Source organism: Pelmatolapia mariae, linkage group LG3_W (assembly GCF_036321145.2).
Source record: "Pelmatolapia mariae isolate MD_Pm_ZW linkage group LG3_W, Pm_UMD_F_2, whole genome shotgun sequence".
Lineage (NCBI taxonomy): Eukaryota > Metazoa > Chordata > Actinopteri > Cichliformes > Cichlidae > Pelmatolapia > Pelmatolapia mariae.
In genome coordinates this window covers 14,716,962-14,739,908 of record NC_086229.1, presented here as the reverse complement: position 1 = coordinate 14,739,908, position 22,947 = coordinate 14,716,962, and the positions used below count along the sequence as shown (strand labels likewise).

Here is a 22,947-nt window from a genome sequence, read left to right as displayed (position 1 = left end):
GTACAGTTTTTATTTTTGCTGCTTTTGTCTTACACTGTCAAACAAACACAGATTTGCAGCGTTTGTATGTGTGTGCAAAAGCAAATGTGCCAGGCCTCAAAGACAATGGGTGGTTTGCACAACAAAAGCAGGATGTGAATCGAGCATATGACCTGTACAAATCTCAGCAGGGGTGATTAACACCTCGGGACTTGCACCAGAAAATAAAAAAGTCAGTAATTCTAGTAGGTGTTGGTTTCAAGGGATTTCTGCAAATTTGCACAGGGTTAGTAAATCTAGTGTTGAAGTTAGCTCGGTGCTTACCTTTAGATGAGCCCACAAACCGAGAGAAACTCCGTGATGAAGCTGGAACTCTTTCCAAACAGGAAACAGATCAGGGAGCAGAGACCCACGTGGTTCACGCTGATCTCAGCTACGATCCAGGAGACAAGGGTGTGCAGATCGATGCAGATATCGATCCATACGTTGGTAGTGGTATATGATCGATACTTTAGTTTGTTTCTCTCCTGGAGGTTCACTATTTACTCGCTGTGGATGAAAAAGCAGCTCTGTCTGTGTGAACACCTCTTCTTATGCGGCGACGCACTTTGCTCCGCCCCCTTCTTCCTGCCCTGCTGGGATTTGTTACTGTGCCGTCACGTGACTCAGATGCGCTCAGAAGAGCATTTGGACTGCAGAGAGAGAGAAAGAGGAGCAACATGTGGAGATATTTTATGACTGTAAATGAAAATGCTGGAGAACAGCTGGAAGGCTGTCAAGCCACAGGGGACCACAACAAGCTGTAGAGTTCAGCTTATTTTTCACACCTCAGTTAAATGCTTTGACTGAAGTCTCACTGCACACACTCAAACTTAGTGTTTGTGTACACCTTGGTCATTATAACCTGACACTGATCAGTGCTGCTCTGACGACCACACTCACATCCATGTAATCATTTAACTGGGATGATCTGGATTTACTGCACAATGCTGAATGTGTCCTTACAGTACAGGGAATAACTCTCTCTGTGTTCCTGTAGAGAAACTCTGGGTTTGTGTGCTGACGAGCATCACTCACAGTATGATACAAAGGCTCACTCATACCTTTCCACACATGTGACAAATTCAAAAAGATGCTGAAACCTTTAGAACATCATAAACTACACATTGTTGTACTCTTTTAGGATGGAACAGCTTTCAGATTTATTTACTCTTAAAGGATAAAAGATGTTTTTAAGAATTTTGCACTCAAGAGGAGAATGTTTAAATAAGTCATGTAAATGAGAATTTCAAAGTTGGTGGCTGCAGTATATACAAATTGGTGTATCTCAAAAATAAAACTATGAAGACTCTCAAAATTAATTTGGAAACTGTTTTATGCAACTTTTTTACATTTACAATTTTCAGGGATGAACCTCTGAAATTACTTTAACTAGAAATTTGTGTAAAAATACCACTATTGTAATTTATGTAGTTACTGATGACTTGATGCATACATATGATTAAAATTTGGGATATAATGGTTGTATTGATGTATAGCAACTTAATATACTCCCAGAAATGGCACTACAACATGTAAAAATATAAAGATAAGCTCAGGCGGACTGGGTTCTTTAGTAGGTCTAAAGGGTCAAACTGCGTCCTCACATCATGAATATGAAGGGTTGTAGTGGGAGAAGGTGGTGTGAAATCCTCATAGCTGTGGAGTGAGGAGGGGACTCCTGTGGGTGAAGTCTTTGATGGTGGTGATGGCTCTGTGCTGGTGGGAGTGGGGAGGTGGGCGGATGATGGACCAAAGTGTCTCTATTGTTGGGGAAGGTGGAGGTGTCAAGGCTGCTTGATGGCTCATCAAACCAGCAGTAAGAGTCGTTGAGGGTGTTGGCCAACAGCAGGTCGTCAGTGGAGTGGGGCTGTGTGCTTATATCCTTACTCTCATTTCCCTTAGCGTATCTGTAACATGCAAGTTCTGTCGGTGCTGTGCTACTGGAAACTGAATTTCCATCACACTATATGTTGTGATGATCTCAGTTCAGTCATGGTGTGTTCTGCAATCCTGCTGAATTGTGTTCCAGTCCCATCGACTGTGTATGAGCGTACAAACACGCGTGTGGCGGGGATGAATCGGAATGTCTTGAGCCTCAGCATCACAAAACCAGGATGACCATAAATGTTTCTTGTCCTGTTGGATGATGATAAGACTGTGACATGGGATGCCACTTTTGGTCTTGTGATGAAGCAAAGCTCAGGAAGAAGTGTGATTAAATGGTAGCCACATGTGTGCTGCTGAGAAGGATGTACAGGTGTACCTGCTGCCAAATCCAAGCCTCCTCAGGTTAGTTGTAGTTGCAGAACTCTATAGGACTGAGACATCTGATTAATATATATATATATATATATATATATATATATATATATATATATATATATGTATATATATATATAAATATATATATATATATATATATATATATATATATATATTTTACAGGATATATTACAGCAGTGAGCTTGAACTCTGGGTCAAAGATTAAAGTTGCAGTTATTTATATTTCCTATCACCTTAAATCTTCACTCAAAGACAAGTATCTCTGACAGTGTATATATAGATGTATTATATATATGAGACAAATATTGTTCGTCTAATATGTTGGCATTACTAAATTTGGCTCATTGCTTATATTTGTGTGGAAGAAGCAAATGTACGAGCTGTGAAAACTGTTTCTGATAGAATGAAGAGTAGACTGATATATTAAATATTCCTTTATTGGGTGAGAAAATCAGACCATGTCATAACTGCTGTAAGTCATACAGAATAGATATCAGAGCCTTAAACAGGCTGACTTCCGCTAAATGGGTCAAACTGGGCAGAAAGTAAACAAACACATAACATCCTTATAGAATATGATGTAACACTATAGATCAACTTACCTCAGAATATATAAAGCATGTAAACAATCACAGCAATATGATGCAACAAACACAGCAGTGCTACTAATCCAAAATACTCAAAGCTTCATAGAACTGAAACAAACATTTATTTTTAGCTCCATTCTGCTGCTGATACATACTTTAGGTTTCTGAACATTAAACTTGTTGCTGCCTTTCATAGTGTGTAACTTGAAGGCCCTGAGTACTTTCTCCCACACTGAAAACACTGGGATGATAACATTATCTGAACATTACCTAATAAGACTGATTCAGGACAGACAATTAGTTATGTTAAACTTTCCTAGCAGCCCTTCACAAACAGGGAACAGTCTGTCTATTCTCTCCATCTGTCAGCTGCTGCTGCTCTTCCTCCTCCTCTTCCTCACACACTGCTGAGTTTGTCCTGGTGGATCATCAGGGGTGCAAAGCCTCACAGATGATGTGCAGCAGTGGGTCCCTCAGTCTGTCCTCACTCTGGACACTTGCAGTTGTCACACATGGAAATCAAATGTGTGATAAGCTGCAGGATTCAAACACAAGTGTAACTTATAAATACATGTTCATACTTTTATTCCACAATCAGAGAGAAAGAAACAGAGAGAGAGTGCAGGACAGACAGACAGGTGACAGTCTCAGGTGTATACACTGCTACAAAACAGCACAAGAGAAGGAGGATTTAGTGTTTGTGTTATTACGAGTGCTAAACAAGAAGAGTTCCAGATGGTCCAGTGGACACATGTGTGACTCCTGTGATTAAAGCATCTTTCTTTCAGCTTAACGAGTGAACCGTCAGCTCGTTCAAACACACGTTAAAGTCCGTTTGGCTCGACACCACCGAACAGAGGCAGCAATATAACATAGCTAACATTAACAGTGCAGTGAATCCTGCTTGTGCCGTGATATTCAGGACTGCAAACCAAGCAGCATCACTGACTTTCAGCTTGTTGTGTTTGTGGATATATGACTGACTTTAATTATCCATAAAATCATCACATTCTCTGTAAGATTAAGGTCAGCTATTGTATTATTATATTTTAAAGGCTTTAAAAGCAAGTAAACGCTGACAGTACAGACTTCGCTAATGTCACATAACTTTGCCGACATGTGGCCAACAGTAATGTTTTAATGTTCTTCATTCTTAAACATTCGCACATAAATAAGTGACATAATATTCAGTACTTACTTTTGACAGTTCACTCTTCAGCAGCTCCCTTCTGCCGTTTTTTTTCGGCAAAATGATCCACACCCACCGCTGTGCTATGAATTGTGGGATTTATGGGACCACGAAGCGTGCACCGGACCACGCTTGATATTTGGGGAAATCGACGGCGCATTTGGAGCACACTTTGAATTGGGACAGGCGTCGTCGCGTGGCAGTGACGTATTCGCACTTGAAATGCGTACTTCAAGCGTGCGGTCTCTTAATTGGGTGATGGCAAGCTACATTGTAGCCACAGCCACCCTGGGGCGCACTGACACTGCCGGACACTGGCGCCACCGGGCCCTCTGACCACCACCAGTAGTCAACGGGTGAAGTGTCTTTCCCAAGAACACAACGACCAAGACTGTCCGAGCCGGGGCTCGAACCGGCAACCTTCCGATTACAATGCGAACTCCCAACTCTTGAGCCACGATCGCCCCATATAAGCAGAAATCATATCGATCCAGAGGCACACTTATCAATTCAAGTAGACACAAACCTCAAGCTTATCAAATTTATTATCATGTAATTTATTAACCAACTGGATGAAAGATCAACCAAACATATTTGCAGGAAGTAACAAGGAATGAATATTGGGTAACAGTACTGAACATGTCCTGAGTGTGTTTGGATGTTAGTGTGCACGTGTGTGGGAGTTTTCTGTGAAAACAAACTTGTGTGACCTTTTTGCCACAATTTCTGTGGCTGTGGGTGCTGTCTGTTGATTGAATGTGAAATGCTTTGCATTAAAGAACTCACAGGTCACAATTTGTTTTGCTGTGCATGGCAGCTGACGTCCCTGTATGTCAGATCTTGGGAAATGAGAACTGCCTGATGTATCCTCAGTGGATGGAACTGATGGCCCATCTTTAGCATCTCCTGAACTGCTTTCTCAACTGCTTCAAACAACTTGATTGCCATTTCTGCCTTTTCAGAGTCAAAGAGACTTTATTAATCCCAGAGGGAATCTGAGTTGTCATAGCAGCTAATATACAACAAACATCAAGCACTCATATAAAATTGTGCCACACAGTAAACAGTTCTGCAGCATCTGAAATTTCCCGTTGCTGACAAGACAGTTGGTGCTATTTCTGTGCTGTCCTCTTGAGGGTTCATCCCACACCATCCAGTGGACCCCTTCTGTGGCTCGCCGTTTCATGTCCCAGCAGTGAATACTAGTTTGAACAGTTCAGTAGAAAACATAAAACAATTCCCTCTCTGTCTCTATTGAAAGCATCACTGCAAAAGTGGATTGTGAATGTGCCCTCTGCATGTAATTGAGCACTGGTGACAAGTGCTGCCAGATTGCTGGTGGGCCCTTAAGTCTTGATGGGGACACTGTGCAGAAGGACGTTGGATGGGAGGATGTATGTATATAAAGCACATCTGTGTGCTGGTGTGATGTTCTGAAGTGGACTGCTTGTATCTCTGTGCTATATTTTCAGAGCTCATTTTCAGAGGTCAACATGAATCAAGTCTTCTTGTGCTTTCAAGCCTCGTCTCTTTTTTGATTGTTACTCTGGATGTTTTGCCACTGGGGTCATTCTTGTGCTCCTAACCCACTACTGCCTGCTGGAGATAAGTCACTTGACTCTCTGCATTGTACTGGATGGAGACTGGGAAGAGAGATCCTTGCACTCAGAACATTCTCCGTACATGCAGTTTGTTTTCTGTGTGATGGCTTTCACAAGATCATCCAGATCGACAGTGATCACTTTCAAGTGGTGAAGCTTCTGCACAACAACCCAGATTCTCATGCATTTTGCACATATATGTGTCCCAATAAGTCTCGAGGGGTAACAAGGTGCAGTTCAGTTTCTTTTCTTTCCTTGATATTATGCTGTGTCTTTCTCCACCTTTGCATTGACTTCATATCAGTATTTATTTATATCACAAAACTGAACATAAATCTCAACAACTCGAGTAATTTCAACTGTAAAACTTAAAAATCAGGTAAATAGAGTAAAATCCACAAGGTTATTGTTTAGGTTTGGTTTAGGTTATTGTAATGTCCTGTTTACCAGCCTGGACACATCATGTCGTTCTCACCTCCAAGTTATACAAAATGCTGCAGCCAGACGACTAACATGTTCTAACAAGCGAGCTCACATTACTGCTATTTAATCTTCTTTATATTGGTTCCCAATAAATTTCAGGATTTGTTTCAAAATTCTTGTTTTAACACACAGACACTAAATGATCAAGTCCTCGATTATTTATCTCAACTTCTTACAAAATATATGCTGCTCGTTGTCTCCGTTCACGGACTCATGATGTGTTAGTTGTTCCCTGTACACGACTAAAGACTAAGTGTGACAGAGCCTTTCAGTCTGTGGCACCAAGGCTGTGGAACAGTCTGCCTCCACAACTACGTTTAGTCCACTCTGTGGATTCTTTAAAAAGCTGTTCAAATGTTTCTGTTTTACAGGCTTTCTAATGACAAACATTTTATTGAATTATTATTTATTTATTTTAAAACTACCTGTTTATTTTACTGTCTTATTGAATCTTTTTTTTCCACTTAATGTTCATGTTTATTTGAGCCTTTTGTGTGAAGCGCTTTGTGACCGCTGTGAAAAGTGCTTAATAAATAAACTTTAATTACTTATCTCTGAAAATCAATCAATCAATAATCAATCAGTGAGTTTGTGCGTTTGAGTTTGTGTGTTTCAAAGATGGAGGCCACGCTGCTCTCAGAGGACTGTGTGTGGTTGTGGTAAACGTGTGAGCTGCTGCTGCTTCTTCCTCACATGTTTGATATGTTTCATATTTCCAGCTGATGCTGATCACACTAACCTTAAGATCACAGACCATCCTTTGGTTCTTCTTCTGTTCCTCTGAAACTTCCTGCGTGGTGCCTTTCACATTAAAAGCCCTCCCTGACTGTAAAGACTGGACTGTGCTGCAGCTGGTGGAAACAGTGTGTAGGTGTGTTGTGTTTGATGGAGGACTGAAGTGTGTGTCCAGCTGAGCTCTCTGTGTGCTCATATATACAGATGCTGATAAACACATGTTTGTATTTGGACCCTGTTACTGATCAGGACCTGCTGTGTGTTTCCTGTCCACAGGTCTACAAAGAGTCGCACTTCCTGCTGTGGTTCAGATGTTCAGCGTGTTGCTTTGTTTCTCACATGTTGGCTCCACGGTCTCTGCTGCTGTGGGCTGATGTCATGCAGCAATACAGCTGCTGAACATCTGGCCTTGTTTTGCTCCATCAGCAGATGTTTGACTTTTAGATCACATGATATTTGCATGCAACCTTCAAACACGTGTGGAGAATTCATTATTTCTTTGAGAGATTTTTTAGTAAATAACAAAAAAAAAGAAAGTAAGAGAAAAGCAAAACTTTAATTCTATAAAAGAGTAAAAATTCCACACACATGTAACTCACTACTGTGTGAACATCACAGGGGAGAAATCGTTTCTCTGAGTCAGAGATGAGTGTCAGTAACACAAAAGTAACACTCAGTGTCATGCAGTGACTTTTACACAACCAGATCAGATGAACCAACTCACACTAAAACATGCATTTTGCTGCACTCTTTACACTTATTTCTTTTCTTTCTGCTCTTTTATATATTTTGTAAAACCACAAAAAATATTTTATATCAGCAGCATTTTTTCTCAAACTGCTGCATCACAGCTTTCATGCTCTGACCTGCATGTGAAATGAGATATGCTGTCATACTCACACATTTATAACAGGAAGTGGAAAGAAGCTCGATCTCTCACGTCACTCAAATGTTACAAACCAGGAAACAGGAAGTTCTTCGTCCTCAGTAAAGAGAGACGCACAGACGATCAGACTGAGTTCAGACCAAACTAGCAGCTTCCTCTGAGTGAGTCCAGCTACAGGAGAGAAAAGTGGAAAACTCCAACACTGCTGCTTCAAGCTGCTGACGCTCCACACACTGAATGTGAGTTTGAGCAAAACCACGACTCAAAGGAAGTTTCAGTGAAGGTAGTAGAGGAGGGAGGGGAGCAAGGACTGACTGTACTTCCTGTCTGCTGTTTTCAGCTTCACTCACAGACTCAATGGCTTCCAGATCAGAGGAGGATCTCTGCTGTCCGGTCTGTCAGGAGGTCTTCAGAGATCCTGTTATTCTGTCATGTAGCCACAGCTTCTGTAAAGACTGTCTGAAGAGATGGTGGAGAGAGAGAACAACACACGAGTGTCCAGTTTGTAAGAGAAGATCTTCAAGGTCTGAACCACCTTTAAACCGAGCTTTAAAGAACCTGTGTGAGTCGTTCTTACTGGAGAGAGATCAGAGAGCTTCAGAGGCTCTCTGCAGTCTGCACTCTGAGAAACTCAAACTCTTCTGTCTGGACCATCAGCAGCCAGTGTGTCTCGTCTGCAGAGACTCAGAAAAACACACCAATCACAGATTCAGACCCATCGATGAAGCTGCACAACAACACAAGAAGGAACTTCAGGAAACTCTGGAGCACTTAAAGAAGAAGTTAAAGGTTTGTGAAGAAGTTCAAGTGAAGTTTGATCAAACAGCAGAACACATTAAGGTCCAGGCCCGACACACAGAGAGGCAGATTAAGGAGCAGTTTAAGAAGCTTCACCAGTTTCTAGCAGAGGAAGAGGAGGCCAGGCTGGCTGCACTGAGGGAGGAAGAGGAGCAGAAGAGTGGGATGATGAAGGAGAAGATGGAGGCTCTGAGCAGAGAGATAGCAGCTCTTTCAGACACAGTCAGAGCCACAGAGGAGGAGCTGAGAGCTGAAGACGTCTCATTCCTGCACAACTACAAGGCTGCAGTGGAAAGAGTCCAGCGCTGCCCCCTGCTGGATGATCCACAGCTGCCCTCAGGAGCTCTGATAGACCAGGCCAAACACCTGGGCAACCTGACCTTCAACATCTGGAACAACATGAAGGACATGGTCTCCTACACTCCTCTCATTCTGGACCCAAACACTGCTCATCCAATCCTCATCCTGTCTGAAGATCTGACCAGTGTGAGAGGAGGAGGAGAGAGGCAGCAGCTTCCTGATAATCCAGAGAGTTTTGATTATTACTTCTCTGTCCTGGGCTCTGAGGGCTTTAACTCAGGGACTCACAGCTGGGATGTTGGGGTTGGAGACAGTACATGGTGGGACCTGGGTGTGTTAGCAGAGTCTGTGCAGAGGAAAGGATACATACAGTCTGGATTATGGACTATATGGTTTGATGGAAGTAAATACTCAGCATGGTCACCATCAGCTAAAACTGCTCTCTCAGTAGAGAAGAAGCTCCAGAGGATCAGAGTGAATCTGGACTGGAACAGAGGAAAGCTGTCGTTCTCTGATCCTGATACTAACACACACATATACACCTTCACACACACTTTCACTCACAGGATGTTTCCATTCATTCGCACTGTTGATGAAGTGAAGGTGTGTCCGTTGAAGGTGTCAGTGTCAGTGGAGCAGATGAGTTGAGGATGATGATGTTTCTAATGTTGTTTCCTGTCAGTGAATTGAAGCTGTTAAACTGCAGCTGTCCTCCTGCTGCCTCGTTGTTCCAAAGCTCTTTGTTTCTCTTTTAGTTCTCACTGTTTCTTTCTGTTTCTGCTGTCCACCTTTTCACATGGAAAATCATTTCACTGTTTCTCACTGAATGACTCCCCAAACTAGATTTGAAATTCTATCAAGTTTCTAATCATTACAAGTGATTCATGTTTCTATTTGATGTGTGTAAATGGAGATGATTTAGTTTGCTGGGATATGGACTGACATGTGTTGAATGGGAGGAGCAGTTTGTTGTTGTCTTCTTGTCTGTTTATGACAACAATAAATATATTGTTGAAACAATGATTCATGTTTAACTCCATATATGAAATGTTTCTGATCTTTGAATTCTGTTTGATTAAAGACTTTCTTCATGACACAAATGAGATTTCAGTGTATTAATAGAACTAAATAAGCTCAGAGTTGAAAGGCTGGAGTATTATGTACGTGCTTCACTGTCAGTATCTTCAGGGGGATTCAAAGGGAAACATCAAACTGCTGTAATGAGATAAACTAGTTGGGCTGAACACACTTATCTGTAGTTTGTCTCCATCCAGGATCATCAGAATATAATGAACATGTGTGAAGAGCCAAAAAATGCTGCTCCCCTCTCAGCATGATGAGCTCCAGCCTTTGTTAACAGGACAACAGGAAACATGAGACAACTTTCAGAGACAGTAACCAACTGTGGCCACAAGATGGCAGCAGCTGATCTGAGATCCTTTATTGGACAGAACGACTCTGCTCTGTGACGTCATCAGAGAGACGGCCTTCACTTTGATAGATCTGACGTCATGTCTGCACTGCGATGATGAAAGCTGATAAACACATTGTTATTGATCCATGAAATCACCTCTGTCCTCTCAAGTGTAGCTGTTTACAGAGCTAAAGAAGTCCTTCATCATCAAAACAGACAAACATGGATTTTCTGTATTAAGTGACGTCATCCTCACTCTAACCTCTTACATACATTCTGTTCAGTTTTCCTGCTGTAAGAAATAAACTGTGTGCAAATATAAATGCAGGGAAACATCCATTAATCACAGGTGAGCCGTTTGTTTCTGACTCACATTAAATGAGGCTTCAGGTGTAAATACCTCAGAAGTGTTTGTGAGTTCAGTAGAACCAGACCCAGTCAACCATCATGGCATCCACAGCACTACACAATGCAACAGAAAGGCCTTCATCATCTGCTGAAGCACCTCTGAACCACGACGCTCTCCCTGCACTCAGAAAAATAAAGGTGCCAACTGGAACCAAAAGTGGTTCTTCAGACTGATGCCATAGAAGAACCTTTTTTGGTGCCACAAAGAACCTTTCAAACAATGGTTCTTCAAAGAACCTTTCAAACAATGGTTCTTTGAAGAACCATTTCTTTCAGTGGTTCATTGAGGAACCTTTAAAGGTGCCCCAAAGAACCTTCAAGAAATGGTTCTTTGGGGCACCTTTAATGGTTTTTCAAAGAACCTTTTTTAAAATGGTTCTTTAAAGAACCATTTTAAAAAAGGTCCTTCAAATGGTTCTTTAAAAAACCATTTTAAAGAACCTTTTTGAAATGGTTCTTTAAAGAACCATTATAAATCTTTCAAAATAAAATGTATCATAAATTGAATTTGAGTAGGGTAAAATAAATACGTACACAGCATAGACATATATTAATGGTTTATTTACATTTCGTAATATACCAAAAGACAAAAAGGCATTTTAACCCTCAGCACAACATCACTACTAATACATGTCGCATATTAGTCATTTAAACAATAATAATTAAACATTTTTACTATACTATAAATAAATATATGTAAATACCATATCTATAGATAACACAATTAATACATGTATTGTTTAATTAATAAAACATCAGAAAGTGATAAAACATATTAGAAATAGCAATAGCTTCATAACAGACCAATAAATCAAGACATTTTCATCAGCAGATGTTTGCATGTTCAGTAAAAATATAAGTTTTTGATAAAAATTATCAATGAACTTCAGCCTTACCTTATGCAAGGTAAGTTTCATGGTTCTTTGTTAGTCCAGTTTAGGATAATGTCTCTTGACGTATGTATCATATCAAATATGCGTCATATCAAAACAACCCCAACACCTGCAGTTGTTTCAGCTTTTCACAGGTGTTTCCTGTCAGCTGGTCAACTTCACTCAGGTGGACATCCATATCAGCCAACCAAACGACAAGGTCCTCCCTTTGTGCTTCAAATCCCTTCCACTCTGAGACAAGGAGCTGAGAGAGAGAAAACAAGGGTCAATTATAAAGAAGAGAGAAAACTGAAACCCTCCTCAGAAGGTCTGACTCGCATACCTGCAGTCGACCTGTGATGGACTCCTGTTTGGCGTTCACGTCATCCCAGCGACGGCCGCACTCCCTCGCTGTTGCCAGCAGCTGAGTCTGCAGGGTGCCCTGGAAGAGCAGAGTTAATTTTCGACGCCTCCTGATCAGGCTCTCCAGCTGGATGAGTCGAGGTCCCGCCTCTCGCTGCTACCTCTGAACACACAAACATAAATTGCATGTGAAGCAGTAGGTGCAGATTTTTTGCTATTCTTTTCTAAATCCAGGCTTGATCACGTGGAGTTATTTGGAAAACCTTTTTAGCCAGCGGACGACTGTTGTCTCGCAGAAAGTCAAATGTATGCAATACACAAGTAATTCACAAGAACACATTATAAAAAAGTCCCGTTCTTACGTGATTTCAAGTCAATTCTGCATCAAAACAGGGTAACAGAATTAAAACGAGTGTTTGCAGCAAATGTGAGCACAAAGCTTCACTTTGTACAAGTCTGCTATTAAAGTTCTCCTCTATGCAGACGACTTTCCTGTTTTCAAGGCACAACTTGGATCTGCTGTACAAATCTTATGGATACACACTAAATGAAACAGTAGTGTGCACGGCTACAGATTATGATCCCTCATCCTAATATGGTCCCAAAAGGCTCACAAAAAACAACAGCAAAAACAATAAAGCAAATGTTGAGGCTTCAAAATACAAAGTTCATAAACCAATGACTGACATGGGTTTTATCATAAGGGTGATAAATATACAACATATGGTCTTAAGACTAAAAGTATAATACAGATTTTTAGTCTGAGAGATTTGATGTTCATTTACCTGCAGGTGCGTTATACGTGCCTGCTCTGTGGTTTTCCACAACGTTTTGCAAATAACTATTTAATACAGGAAGTAGGTGAACTAAAACAAGTCATCTTTCTTTGTGAGAGGACAATATTAATGAAACAAACCTCAATGATATCATAGAGATCCCTAAAGATGCTTCTGCTGCTTCTCTTCCTCCTCTTCCTAAGCTTCCTTCTCCTTGTCCTCGACTTCCATCCAATTGTAATTAAATCTAATTGTGTTTCTCCCTCCTCTTCCTCATTTTGTTGGAGCTGTGAACAGAATTAGTGAATCTGAATTAATTTGTGCAAACGAGAAAAATCAGCTTTTTGGTCAGAGGTGCTCTTGTGATTTAAGCCAGGTAGAGTAGCTTTATGTGTTGATGCTACCTGCTTCAGCTCTGGCTGCTGAGTGATATTTACACCCCGGCTGGATTACAAACTTTAACCACGTGCTGAACTTTGGCCCAGTGTTGATACCTCTTGTTAGTATAATGACTTCTTCTTGGCTTAATGTACGATGGTGGATAAATGAAATGTACAAAGAAAATTTTACTATATTACGAAAGGACATCCATCTTGGTAACATCAATGACCGGAGCATAACTTGTCGACTAGTCCGAAAATAAGTTATACAGGAACAGTCACACCTTCTCATGTGTCACATTTCTATTCATTCAAAACACTTAGGCATAGCTGTATTTTATACAGCTCTTACAGAATTCACTACGGGCTCATGTGAGTATTTAATGTACGGCTCAGCTCTACTGAATTTCTGAGTTTCTAGATCAGGCACACAGCTCACATCACAACAGGCTTCAGGCGCCATATTAGTGACTTTTACAATATTATAAATTTTAATAACAGTCTGGCTGACATTACGTTATGTACGCAGCACGCAATAGAACCACATATTTTAGAAGCCAAAGGTTCAAATTAGTTGGGAGCACCTTCACTTAATTATAACAGTGGGTTTGTTAGGAAAACAGTTCTGTATACCGGATACTAAATTGCGTTAACGTCAACGGCTAACGTATCTAACATAGCTAACCGTTATTGTTAGCACAACATTAACAGCAAGCTACAATGACGAGTAACAAAAACAAAACAGTAAAAAGGTTTTAATGAAAATAATGAAAATGTTTTACCTTTTCCAACAGTCCCACAATCCAGAGCTTCAAAGACCAGCAGGTACTGAAGACTGTTCTCCGTTTCGCTGTCACCGTCCGTGAGAAAGAGTATTTTTTCCCTTAGAAAGTTCAAGGCCCGCAGCTCGCGCGATCTCTCTGCACATGCGCATCCCAACGATTGACCCCCCCTCCCCTCTCTTTCGGGAGGTTGCCATAGTTGCCGTGTTCTCTCTCTCTCTCTCTCTCTCTCTCTGTCATTAACACATATTAACAAATTGCTCAGTGATGAACAAGTACTCAGATCATTTACCTAAGCAGTGTGCTTTGTCAAAACTAAGTAAGTGTGTTCATTACATTGACATTCTGTTGTGCAATTGTTATTTACTTGTATTTTATAATTTGACTTTACATACTGCTGGGTGGTTTGTAAAGTTTATAATAACTAGTATTATCATTATGCTATATTTTCTAATATATATAATAATCTCAAAAGTAATGCCTTGAAGCAGAAAATAGTAATACTTTACTAAAATTTAAAACTAAAGTACAGTATTTGAATGTGTGTATTGTGTCTACTACTACTACTCATCATATTCATAAACTTCTTAATAATAAATTCCATAGTCCATATAAATCCATAAATTCCATAGTCCATATAAATTCCATATTCTATTACCACATTATTTGTGATCAATGGGTTTGCGGGGTTAGGGGTGTTGGGGGTAGGGTCTTTAGGCTTTGGCCCCCATCCCTGCCACCAGTATATTTTTAAGCAAGTATTTCTAACTTTTATTTGAATATTCAGTTTCCTATAATCTGCTCTTAAAGGGTAACCTGCCCTCCCCCTTCGCACACACATGCACACAAACAAAACACACAGTATAATTCACAACCTCATTATAGTGAACAAATGTTTATGCCATTTTACACCATCAAACTTAGATAGCTAAGGATGAAGAACCTTTTGTTCTTTAAAGAACCATTTGTAATAGCTAAAGAACCATCTACAAAATAAAAAGGTTCTTTGACGTATGATGGTTCTTTAAAGAACCATGAAGACATCTGAAGAACCATTTAAGAACCATAATTTTTCTGAGTGTGCATCTAAAAGCTGTTAGTCAGGATGAGATGCTGCTGTGATCGCTCACAGTTTACCTGTGAGATCTTTGTAAATATTGTCTTTGTTTGTGAAGGAAACACCTTTAGTCTGTTTTTATTTGGAGTGCAGATCTGGGCGTCCATCACTTTAACCTGCACACGTTTAGTTATTGAGTGTAGTTGATGTTTGGCAGCATTTTATAAGTGACAGTTCATGAACGGTGCAGGAACAGAGGACGCCTGACCATCCTACCTGTGTCAGTAAGAAAACTTTCATCACAACTTCACAACTTAACACAACTGAAACCTGAACTCTGTGTTGCATAGTTTACTAACAGTGTGTGCTAACACTGAAGTTAGCAGTTTGTTTCCTCAGAGCTGCTGGGACAAACCACAGTGAGCGGCTACAGAGTTTTAGTTAACGTGGTTCTAATATGTGACCTGTTGAATTATTTACAGGGATTTATTTTTCATTTAAAGCATCATTTGTGAAGTTTTTATGAAGTTTAGTTCTTTTATGTTCTTTGTGTAACATTTAGATTTTCTTCTCTTGTGTTTTAACTCTTCAGGTTTCCTGTAACAGAGATGTAAACCACCGTTTTCTGATGGTGCTGCACTGTGACATAAACACTGCCACTTTATTAGGCACACCTTGCTGACTGCAGGTTATAACCCCTGCTGGAAACATCCCCACAGATTTTGATCCTTATTGACATGACAGCACCACACAGCTGCTCCAGATGCTGCAGGATGCTGGTCAGGGCTCTAAAAGTGAAACTTTACTGAAAGTAAGAAACCTGAGAGGAAATAAACTTTGGACTTTAGTAAGCTGAGCTCTGAAGCTGTGATGGAGCTCAGTCGCTGTGAAGGCGGCTGCTGTGTAACAAACAGTGTTGGTCAAGTTACTTGAAAAAAGTAATCAGTTACTAATTACTGATTACTTCCCCAAAAAAGTAATCCCGTTACTTTACTGATTACTTATTTTCAAAAGTAATTAATTACTTAGTTACTTAGTTACTTTTTAAAAACACGATTTACAACCTGAATAGGTGATAAAGCGATAGATCTTTCAGCCCAATTCTACTTTTTCTGCATAATCCATCATACAAAATGTAATCAAATGGAAATGTCTCTTTTTAAAACTTTAAACTTAAATCTTTTAACTTTATGCATCAAGCAAAAACTTAATTATATGCAACATTCTCTGACTGGAAGAAATTTGTTTAACATTTAAACCTATTTTCTGCACATTCCAGCATATAAAATAAAATATTTTTTTGTGTTTACACTCACTCTTTCAAATAGATGCAAGTGAAACACAGCAGAAAATAAATAAAATCAAAGACTAGCGGTCCTGTTGCTCTATTTTCACCTGTAAAGCAGGACTGGGGTAGGCGGAGGTTTACTCTGGTGCAGGTGTGCCGCAGCGCTCAGTTGAAGACTCCGCGAGTTTCTCTGTGAATTTCACATTACGTCGTAGCGCACTCGGTGCTTGCTTGGAAGTTTAGGGTTTTTTTCGCTGTAAAAAGAAGCTTTCTTTCCACGCACAACGGACACTAATGTTTTTGTCACTTTTTATGGAATCAAACTCAAAGTAAGGTCAGTACTTCCACACTTTAAACGCTGCATGCTACACTGTCTCCCGCACTCGATATATTATGATCTGCAGACAGCTGTTGTCACCAACGTCGCACTCGCTTACGTCACTGTCATGAGACGTTCTTGCAAAAAATCACGGTTTTAGTAACGCAGTAACGCAGCGTTCCTACGTGAAAGTAACTGTAATCTAATTACCGTTTTTGCAATAGTAATCCCTTACATTACTCGTTACTTGAAAAAAATAATCAGATTACAGTAACGCGTTACAAGTAACGCGTTACTGCCCATCTCTGGTAACAAATGTTTGTCTGAGGTGCTGCGACTGATCCTGGTCATGTTTATTTAAAGAAGTCTGTGATGAAGCAGGCTGTGCAGTCCTAGCTCTTCATCAGTTAACAGTCCTCCAGAGCTGCTGCAGGGAGCAGCGAACGTGCAAACTGTTAGTTTGTTTTGCTTAAGTTTGTATTTGTACTACAACTGCTGTGTGTTGTTGTGTAGCTCTGTGCCTCCCATCGTCTGTGGACATTAATATTCTCATGAGTGGATCAGGAAGTCTAGTAAACTCTGATTATTTTTTTTTATAATAGTTTGAATACAATTAAAGTATCAGGTGTTTATTTTGTGTAGGTTTGTACTTGTACTGCAATGCTACAACAGTGTATTTCAAGCATTTATAAACAACTTAACGTGTTCATCACTTTAGCATTTTAATCTTAGATCTGTAGTTATAATAATATCTCTTAGTTTGATATTAAATGAGTCTTAGAGTACCGCACAGATGTGTGATGAGGTCACACTTTAAGAGTTCGTTCTGTAATTTCTTTGACCACCAGCGTCTCTGATTGAATCTGGTTTTTCATGGAGAGACTAACTGTAAAAGTTGTCTCTTTCATGCCTGCAGATAAATGTCAGTACTGTGTTAAACTGAAGGCAAGCAGTTAATTTGTGTTTCTGTTTGTGTGTTCATCACAGTTTCCCAGCATGCCCTGGCTCTGGTGGTGGAGGTGAATGAGGGGGAAGACTATGTCCTGCTGCCCTGTCAGTACTCCGGGATCATACCTGAGACAAATCCCACTGTGACGTGGACTCGCAACGATCTTGATCTGAAATCTGTTCACCTACGAGGAGAAGGAGGAGATGATCTTACGGGACAAAACCAGCGTTACAGCAGACGCACATCAATGAGGTCTGACGCTCTGGACACTGGAGACTTCAGCCTCACTCTGAGAAAACCAACAAAGACTGACAGCAGCAACTACAGCTGCTCCATCAGTGATGGAGGAGAGGAACGGAGAGTCATAGACATCCAGCTGAAGGTCAAAGGTTAGCAGAAAAACTCCGACAAATGTTGTAATTACTGGTCATAAGTCAGTTCTGTAGACAAATGTCAGAGGTTAACTGAAGAAAGGTATTTCCTAAATTATTATGTATGACAGCGGCAACTACACCTGCACCCTCAGTTATAGAAGCCATGGAGTAGAACGTAGACTGACAGACATAGAGCTGGAGGTCAAAGGTCAGCAACTAACCCTGATTGATTCGTTTAAAAAAAGTGCCTGCTCACATAAACATTCCAGTTATTTAGCATGCAAAAAAATTAAAAAATGTCAAAATTTCAAATGAGTGATTTTGTATTATTTTTTGCAGTGAATGAACATGTAAAAGTGTCAGTGCACCACTCCACGAGGCTCAGCACACTATCAACTGATAATGGCCACACAAGGGATATTTATATACTTTATTAACACTACTGGAAGGATAGAGTCAGAGGAGAGGAATGTAAATACTGCATAACAGTGTAGTTCAGTGTTGTGCTAATGGCTGCTGCTTCTATATGTGATCATTTTTGTTCCTTGTCCTCTCAGACCAGCAGGTGATTGTGAAGGTGGTAGAAGGGTCGCAGTCTGCCATCTTGCCCTGCAGAACGACAGCTGACCTGTCACAGGATGCCACGGTTGAGTGGACTCGCTCTGATGTAGACTTCATGTTGGTCCACGTGTACTCAAAGACACGTAACACCATCAGGGAACAGGATGGCTTTTACAAAGTCCGAACGATGATGAATGAAGACCCGCTGAGAACTGGAGACCTCAGTCTGACCCTGAAACACCCCACAGATGGAGACAGTGGAGGATACGTTTGCACCATCTACAGGGACAAAGACATCCTGAGACAGAAAGTAGTGCTGCAGGTCAAAGGTCAGTGTAGTAAATGCAGGTCAGAGGTCGCTGCTACAAGTAAGAGCGTAAGAGTTCAATTTCTTATTTTATTGTTTCTTCTTAGAACGATCTTGGGCCAAAGCTCTCCTGGTTCTCCTGGTTCTTGTTGTGGTTTCTGGAGGTCTTTTATATCATTTCCGGCACTATTTCATGCCAGGTGAGTGTCTCCTACTACACTACCCATAATGCCGATGGTTAGCAGGTGTCCTCTGGTGGCTCCTTGACTGCGGCTCACACAAACTTGTTCCAGAAGCTGAAAGAGTTGAGAGTTACAAACAGCTGATACAGAGAGCTGAAGAGAAACTTCCAGGTTTGTTCCTGTCAGTCAGAAAACCTCCTTCAGACTCAGTCATTGATCAGTGAAACAGCTCCACAACATGACTTTACTAAACAGTGTGTGTGCTTCACTGCATTGATCTGACACAGAGGCTGCATGTGTACAAGCTGTTCTTCTTCTGTGGTGGTAAACAGCAGGCTGACATGGAAACATGTGCTGACAGTAAATGTTGCAGCAGCTTCAGTAAATGTTCCTCCTTGAGTTGTGCTCAGTCATGTGGTGGAGAGCTTCAGATGTTCAGAGCAGACACATGAGATCTTCATGTTTCTGTGCTGATGTGTGTGAGACATGGCCGACTGTGGAGGCTCAGTCTGTCTGTTCTTCTGCTCTTCATCCAACATGTCTGCAGCACTTTACAGGACGCTGCAGACTAGTTACCAAAGAACGAGTCAGGAACACATCAGGAACAAACTGAGACACAATCTGACTGAGACTAGAAGACAAGGAGGGGACAGGGAGGTCATGTGACCATCACAGCTCAATCAATCAATCAATCAATCAATCCTTTTATTTGTCACATGCAATGTTTACACCTGCAGTCAATGATGGTGGTTTTCCTTTATTGCGAACAACTGGAACAGCCGTGAGCTTCTCAAAGATGTTATCAATTTTGCGCTCAAAGAGCAAAGTCTGAGTCCTCACGACAGCCTCGAGTTTCTCCAAGTTTTCATCCGTGCTGCATTCAAAGAGCCCATTTTGGGAAGTCACAACTCGTCCCATCTGCTGTTCATATCATCATGTTGTCTTTTGTTGTCCTCTCAGTTTACCAGGTGATGGTGGATTCAGGGGCAGAGTCTGTCCAGCTGCCTTGCAAAACGAGAGCTCACTTGTTTCAAGATGCTAAAGTTGAGTGGATGGACAAATACGACAGTAAAGTCCACGTGTATGAGAACGGCTCTGACCAGCCTGAAGAACAGGACCAGGATTACAGAGACCGGACGAAGATGAATGAAGACCTGCTGAAAACTGGAGACCTCAGTCTGACCCTGAAACACCCCACAGACAGAGACACTGACACCTACACCTGCACCGTCTACAACAGGGAGGGAAACATCCTGATGAAGAAACAAGTGGAGCTGGAAGTCAGAGGTCAGTGCTGCAGACACAGATCAAAGTTAAGTCTTAGTTAAGTCGTAGGTAAAAGTGGTTTTCCACTGATCATAAGAAACATTTGTGGTTTTAAAAAGCAGTTGGAGAATTTATTCTTCTGTAGAGAGGAGTTTTGAGCAGCTGACAGACTGATCAGAAAGAAACAATAGCATTGAAATTCCTTCAGTGTGAAAGCAAACATGTTGGTATTTCATGAAGTCAGCAGAGGAACAGTTTGGATCTGCTGCCTCCAGAGTTTTGTTCTCCTCCTTCATAGTTTGGAGGGAACATTTCTCACTGACTCTGGCTCACACTTTATGTGGAACACCAATGTTCCTGAAAACTCACGCTTACAGCAAGAAAGCCATCATCAGTCGAGCTTCAGAATTGACAAATCAACAGCTAAGTAAAGAACAGCGCCTGCTTTGTAATAAATGAATGCATGTCTAATTTATTTCTCCATCCTAAGCACTGTTGGGTTATGAAAGTAGCCATGCTGATTACAAAATAAATGAACTTCTAACTGGAATCTCAGTGTTTGTAAAAATATAAATTTCCATAGTTAAGTTATTTTGCTTTGAACTTTTACACTGACTCAGAGGATTTATCTAATCCTGCTTCCTGGGACAGAGACCTGCTAACAGGTTGAAGCTGGTTAACCCTTCCTTTCAGTCTGATTTCCACTGAATCAGAAAGATTTATCTTTATTTCAGCTGTTTGCTTGATAAAGCTCCTTCTGTCTGCTTAAGGATCAGAGGGTAAAATGAGAAGTTCTGTGTGACTAAACAAACACCTGCTGAACTTTGACCTCCAGGACAAAACCAGATAGTGGTCCCCCTCTGAGATTTCCATAATTAGCACTTAGACAGTGAGCTCTGATCGGAGCTGCTCTGTGAACACAAATTGGGCTTTGGACTTTTGATGAACCTCCAACATTCAGAGGAACTACAGACGGATGATTCAAACAGGAAGTTAGGAATGAAAAAAAAGTACTGCTTAAGGTCAAAGGTTAGTACATGACTATACCAGAACTCAATTTGTGACCATATATAACACATTTGTTTTTTCTTAAATGTTAAAATTTTATGGATCATTTCAGTTAAATTAAAACTATTTCCTTCTGAGAAGCTACAGTTTGAGTTGCCTCGTACACTTCTCAGCCAAAAACTAAACAACGTTCTGCTACTTTATTGGACGACCAACAAAGAGCAACACTGACACTGTTTCTGTCCATCATCAAGCCACATTTATTCACGCTGTCAACTGTCTAATTAAGCTAATCACAAGTTTAGACCAATTAGTGACTCTGAGGTGCCTGTAGATGTAACTGCTGATTTTGAAATTACATAAAAACACTTATATTATTTTTTTACCTTATTTTGTGCATAAATGGTTATGTGTGACACTGTATTAATGTATAAAATTGTCAGCAGATTTTCAAGATTAGTCTTTTTAAAGTATAATTTGGAAAGATAGAATTAACACCACCCAACCCCCACCCACTCAGACAGCGATGAGATAGATTCACCGGGGGCAACGGGGAACAACCACCCTGAAGACCTCAGTCTGACCCTGAAACACCCCACAGATGGAGACAACTCCACCTACACCTGCACCGTCTGCAGCAGGGAGGGAAACATCCTCAAGAAACAAGTGGAGCTGAAATTCAGAGGTCAGTGCTGCAGACCTCTGACTTTGTTTCTGTTTCCAGGCAGCTAATGAGAAGCTGATTGAAGGTAAAAGTGGCTTCCAGTTCAAAAGTGCCTCTTTGAGTTTGGAGTCAGAGTGAATCTTATGGAGTCAGTGCAGCATTTCTTTGCTGAATATAACAACTCATTAGAACACAGGACACCGACAGCAGTAGCTCAAAGCTTTGAGGACACACAGAAATGTGATAATGAGTGGAAACACTGGTGGTTTTAAACAGCAGCTGGGGAATTTCTTCTTCTGCAGAAAGTAATTAGTGGGGAAGAAAGACCATGATTTAGGTCCTTGCAGTGTGAAACCAAACAAGCTGTTTTCAGGAAGTTAATGTGGAGATCTTCACATTTGACCCAAATCAGTGTGGAGTATTATAGAGGTAACAGGATTCCTTATGCATACTTGTGCACGAGTGTTCATGTGTGAATATATCCCCAACACTCCAGGAGGATTGTCATGGTTTATACATCGGGGAAACTAAACAACCTCTGGCACAACACAGAAGAGCCACCTCGTGAGGCCAGGACTCTGCAGTCTGTTCACACCTACAGGCCAGTGGAGACTCTTTCAAGGATGAGGATGTACACATCCATTGATCATTGATCAGTGGTCTTTGATCAATCGTTATACAGTGGCATATTAATGATCAAGGAACTGACCTCACAGTCATTCAGTGGGCTCGTTTCAGTGCAAATGTTTACAAGATTGGGGAAACAAGTCAGCTGAGACTGAAGACGTCAGTTGGATGAGTGACTAAATGTTTCTCCCACTGAAAACGCTGCGTCCAGATGAACAGAATCAACCTTTTGGGGCATGTTCTCAGAGGTTTTCATGTATTTGACCAGATTTTTAGAAATGAGAGCTGCTCCATCCAAAGTGGAATGAATGTCGTCTCTCCTAACAAGACCAGGCTTCCTCCAGAAAGTTTGTCAATTATCTATAAAGCCCACATTTTTGGACACCCCTCAGACAGCCAGCAAGCTAAACATATCAACCCTGGTATGACTGGGGAGGGAACCAGAGACATGTGGAGTAGCAGTTTGG

General features: G+C 40.9%; 3 protein-coding genes across 3 annotated transcripts in view; 1 reads left to right on the top strand and 2 right to left on the bottom strand.

The window, feature by feature from the left end:
* Nucleotides 1-405, bottom strand: part of LOC134624246 (gastrula zinc finger protein XlCGF26.1-like) — a gene marked incomplete at its 5' end in the record, with an annotated part of 6,662 nt that extends 6,257 nt beyond the window's left edge. Inside the window, one exon of the mRNA XM_063469209.1 lies at nt 304-405. Within this exon, the coding sequence (XP_063325279.1) occupies nt 304-405 (102 nt within the window). The remainder of the gene's footprint in view (nt 1-303) is intronic.
* Nucleotides 1-22,947, bottom strand: part of LOC134624238 (gastrula zinc finger protein XlCGF57.1-like) — a 120,833-nt gene that overhangs the window by 50,209 nt on the left and 47,677 nt on the right. The window lies entirely within an intron of this gene.
* LOC134624243 (nuclear factor 7, ovary-like) lies at nt 8,107-10,209 on the top strand. The gene has a single exon (XM_063469206.1). The coding sequence runs from the start codon at nt 8,143-8,145 to the stop codon at nt 9,529-9,531; it is 1,389 nt and encodes a 462-aa protein (XP_063325276.1). The 5' UTR covers nt 8,107-8,142; the 3' UTR covers nt 9,532-10,209.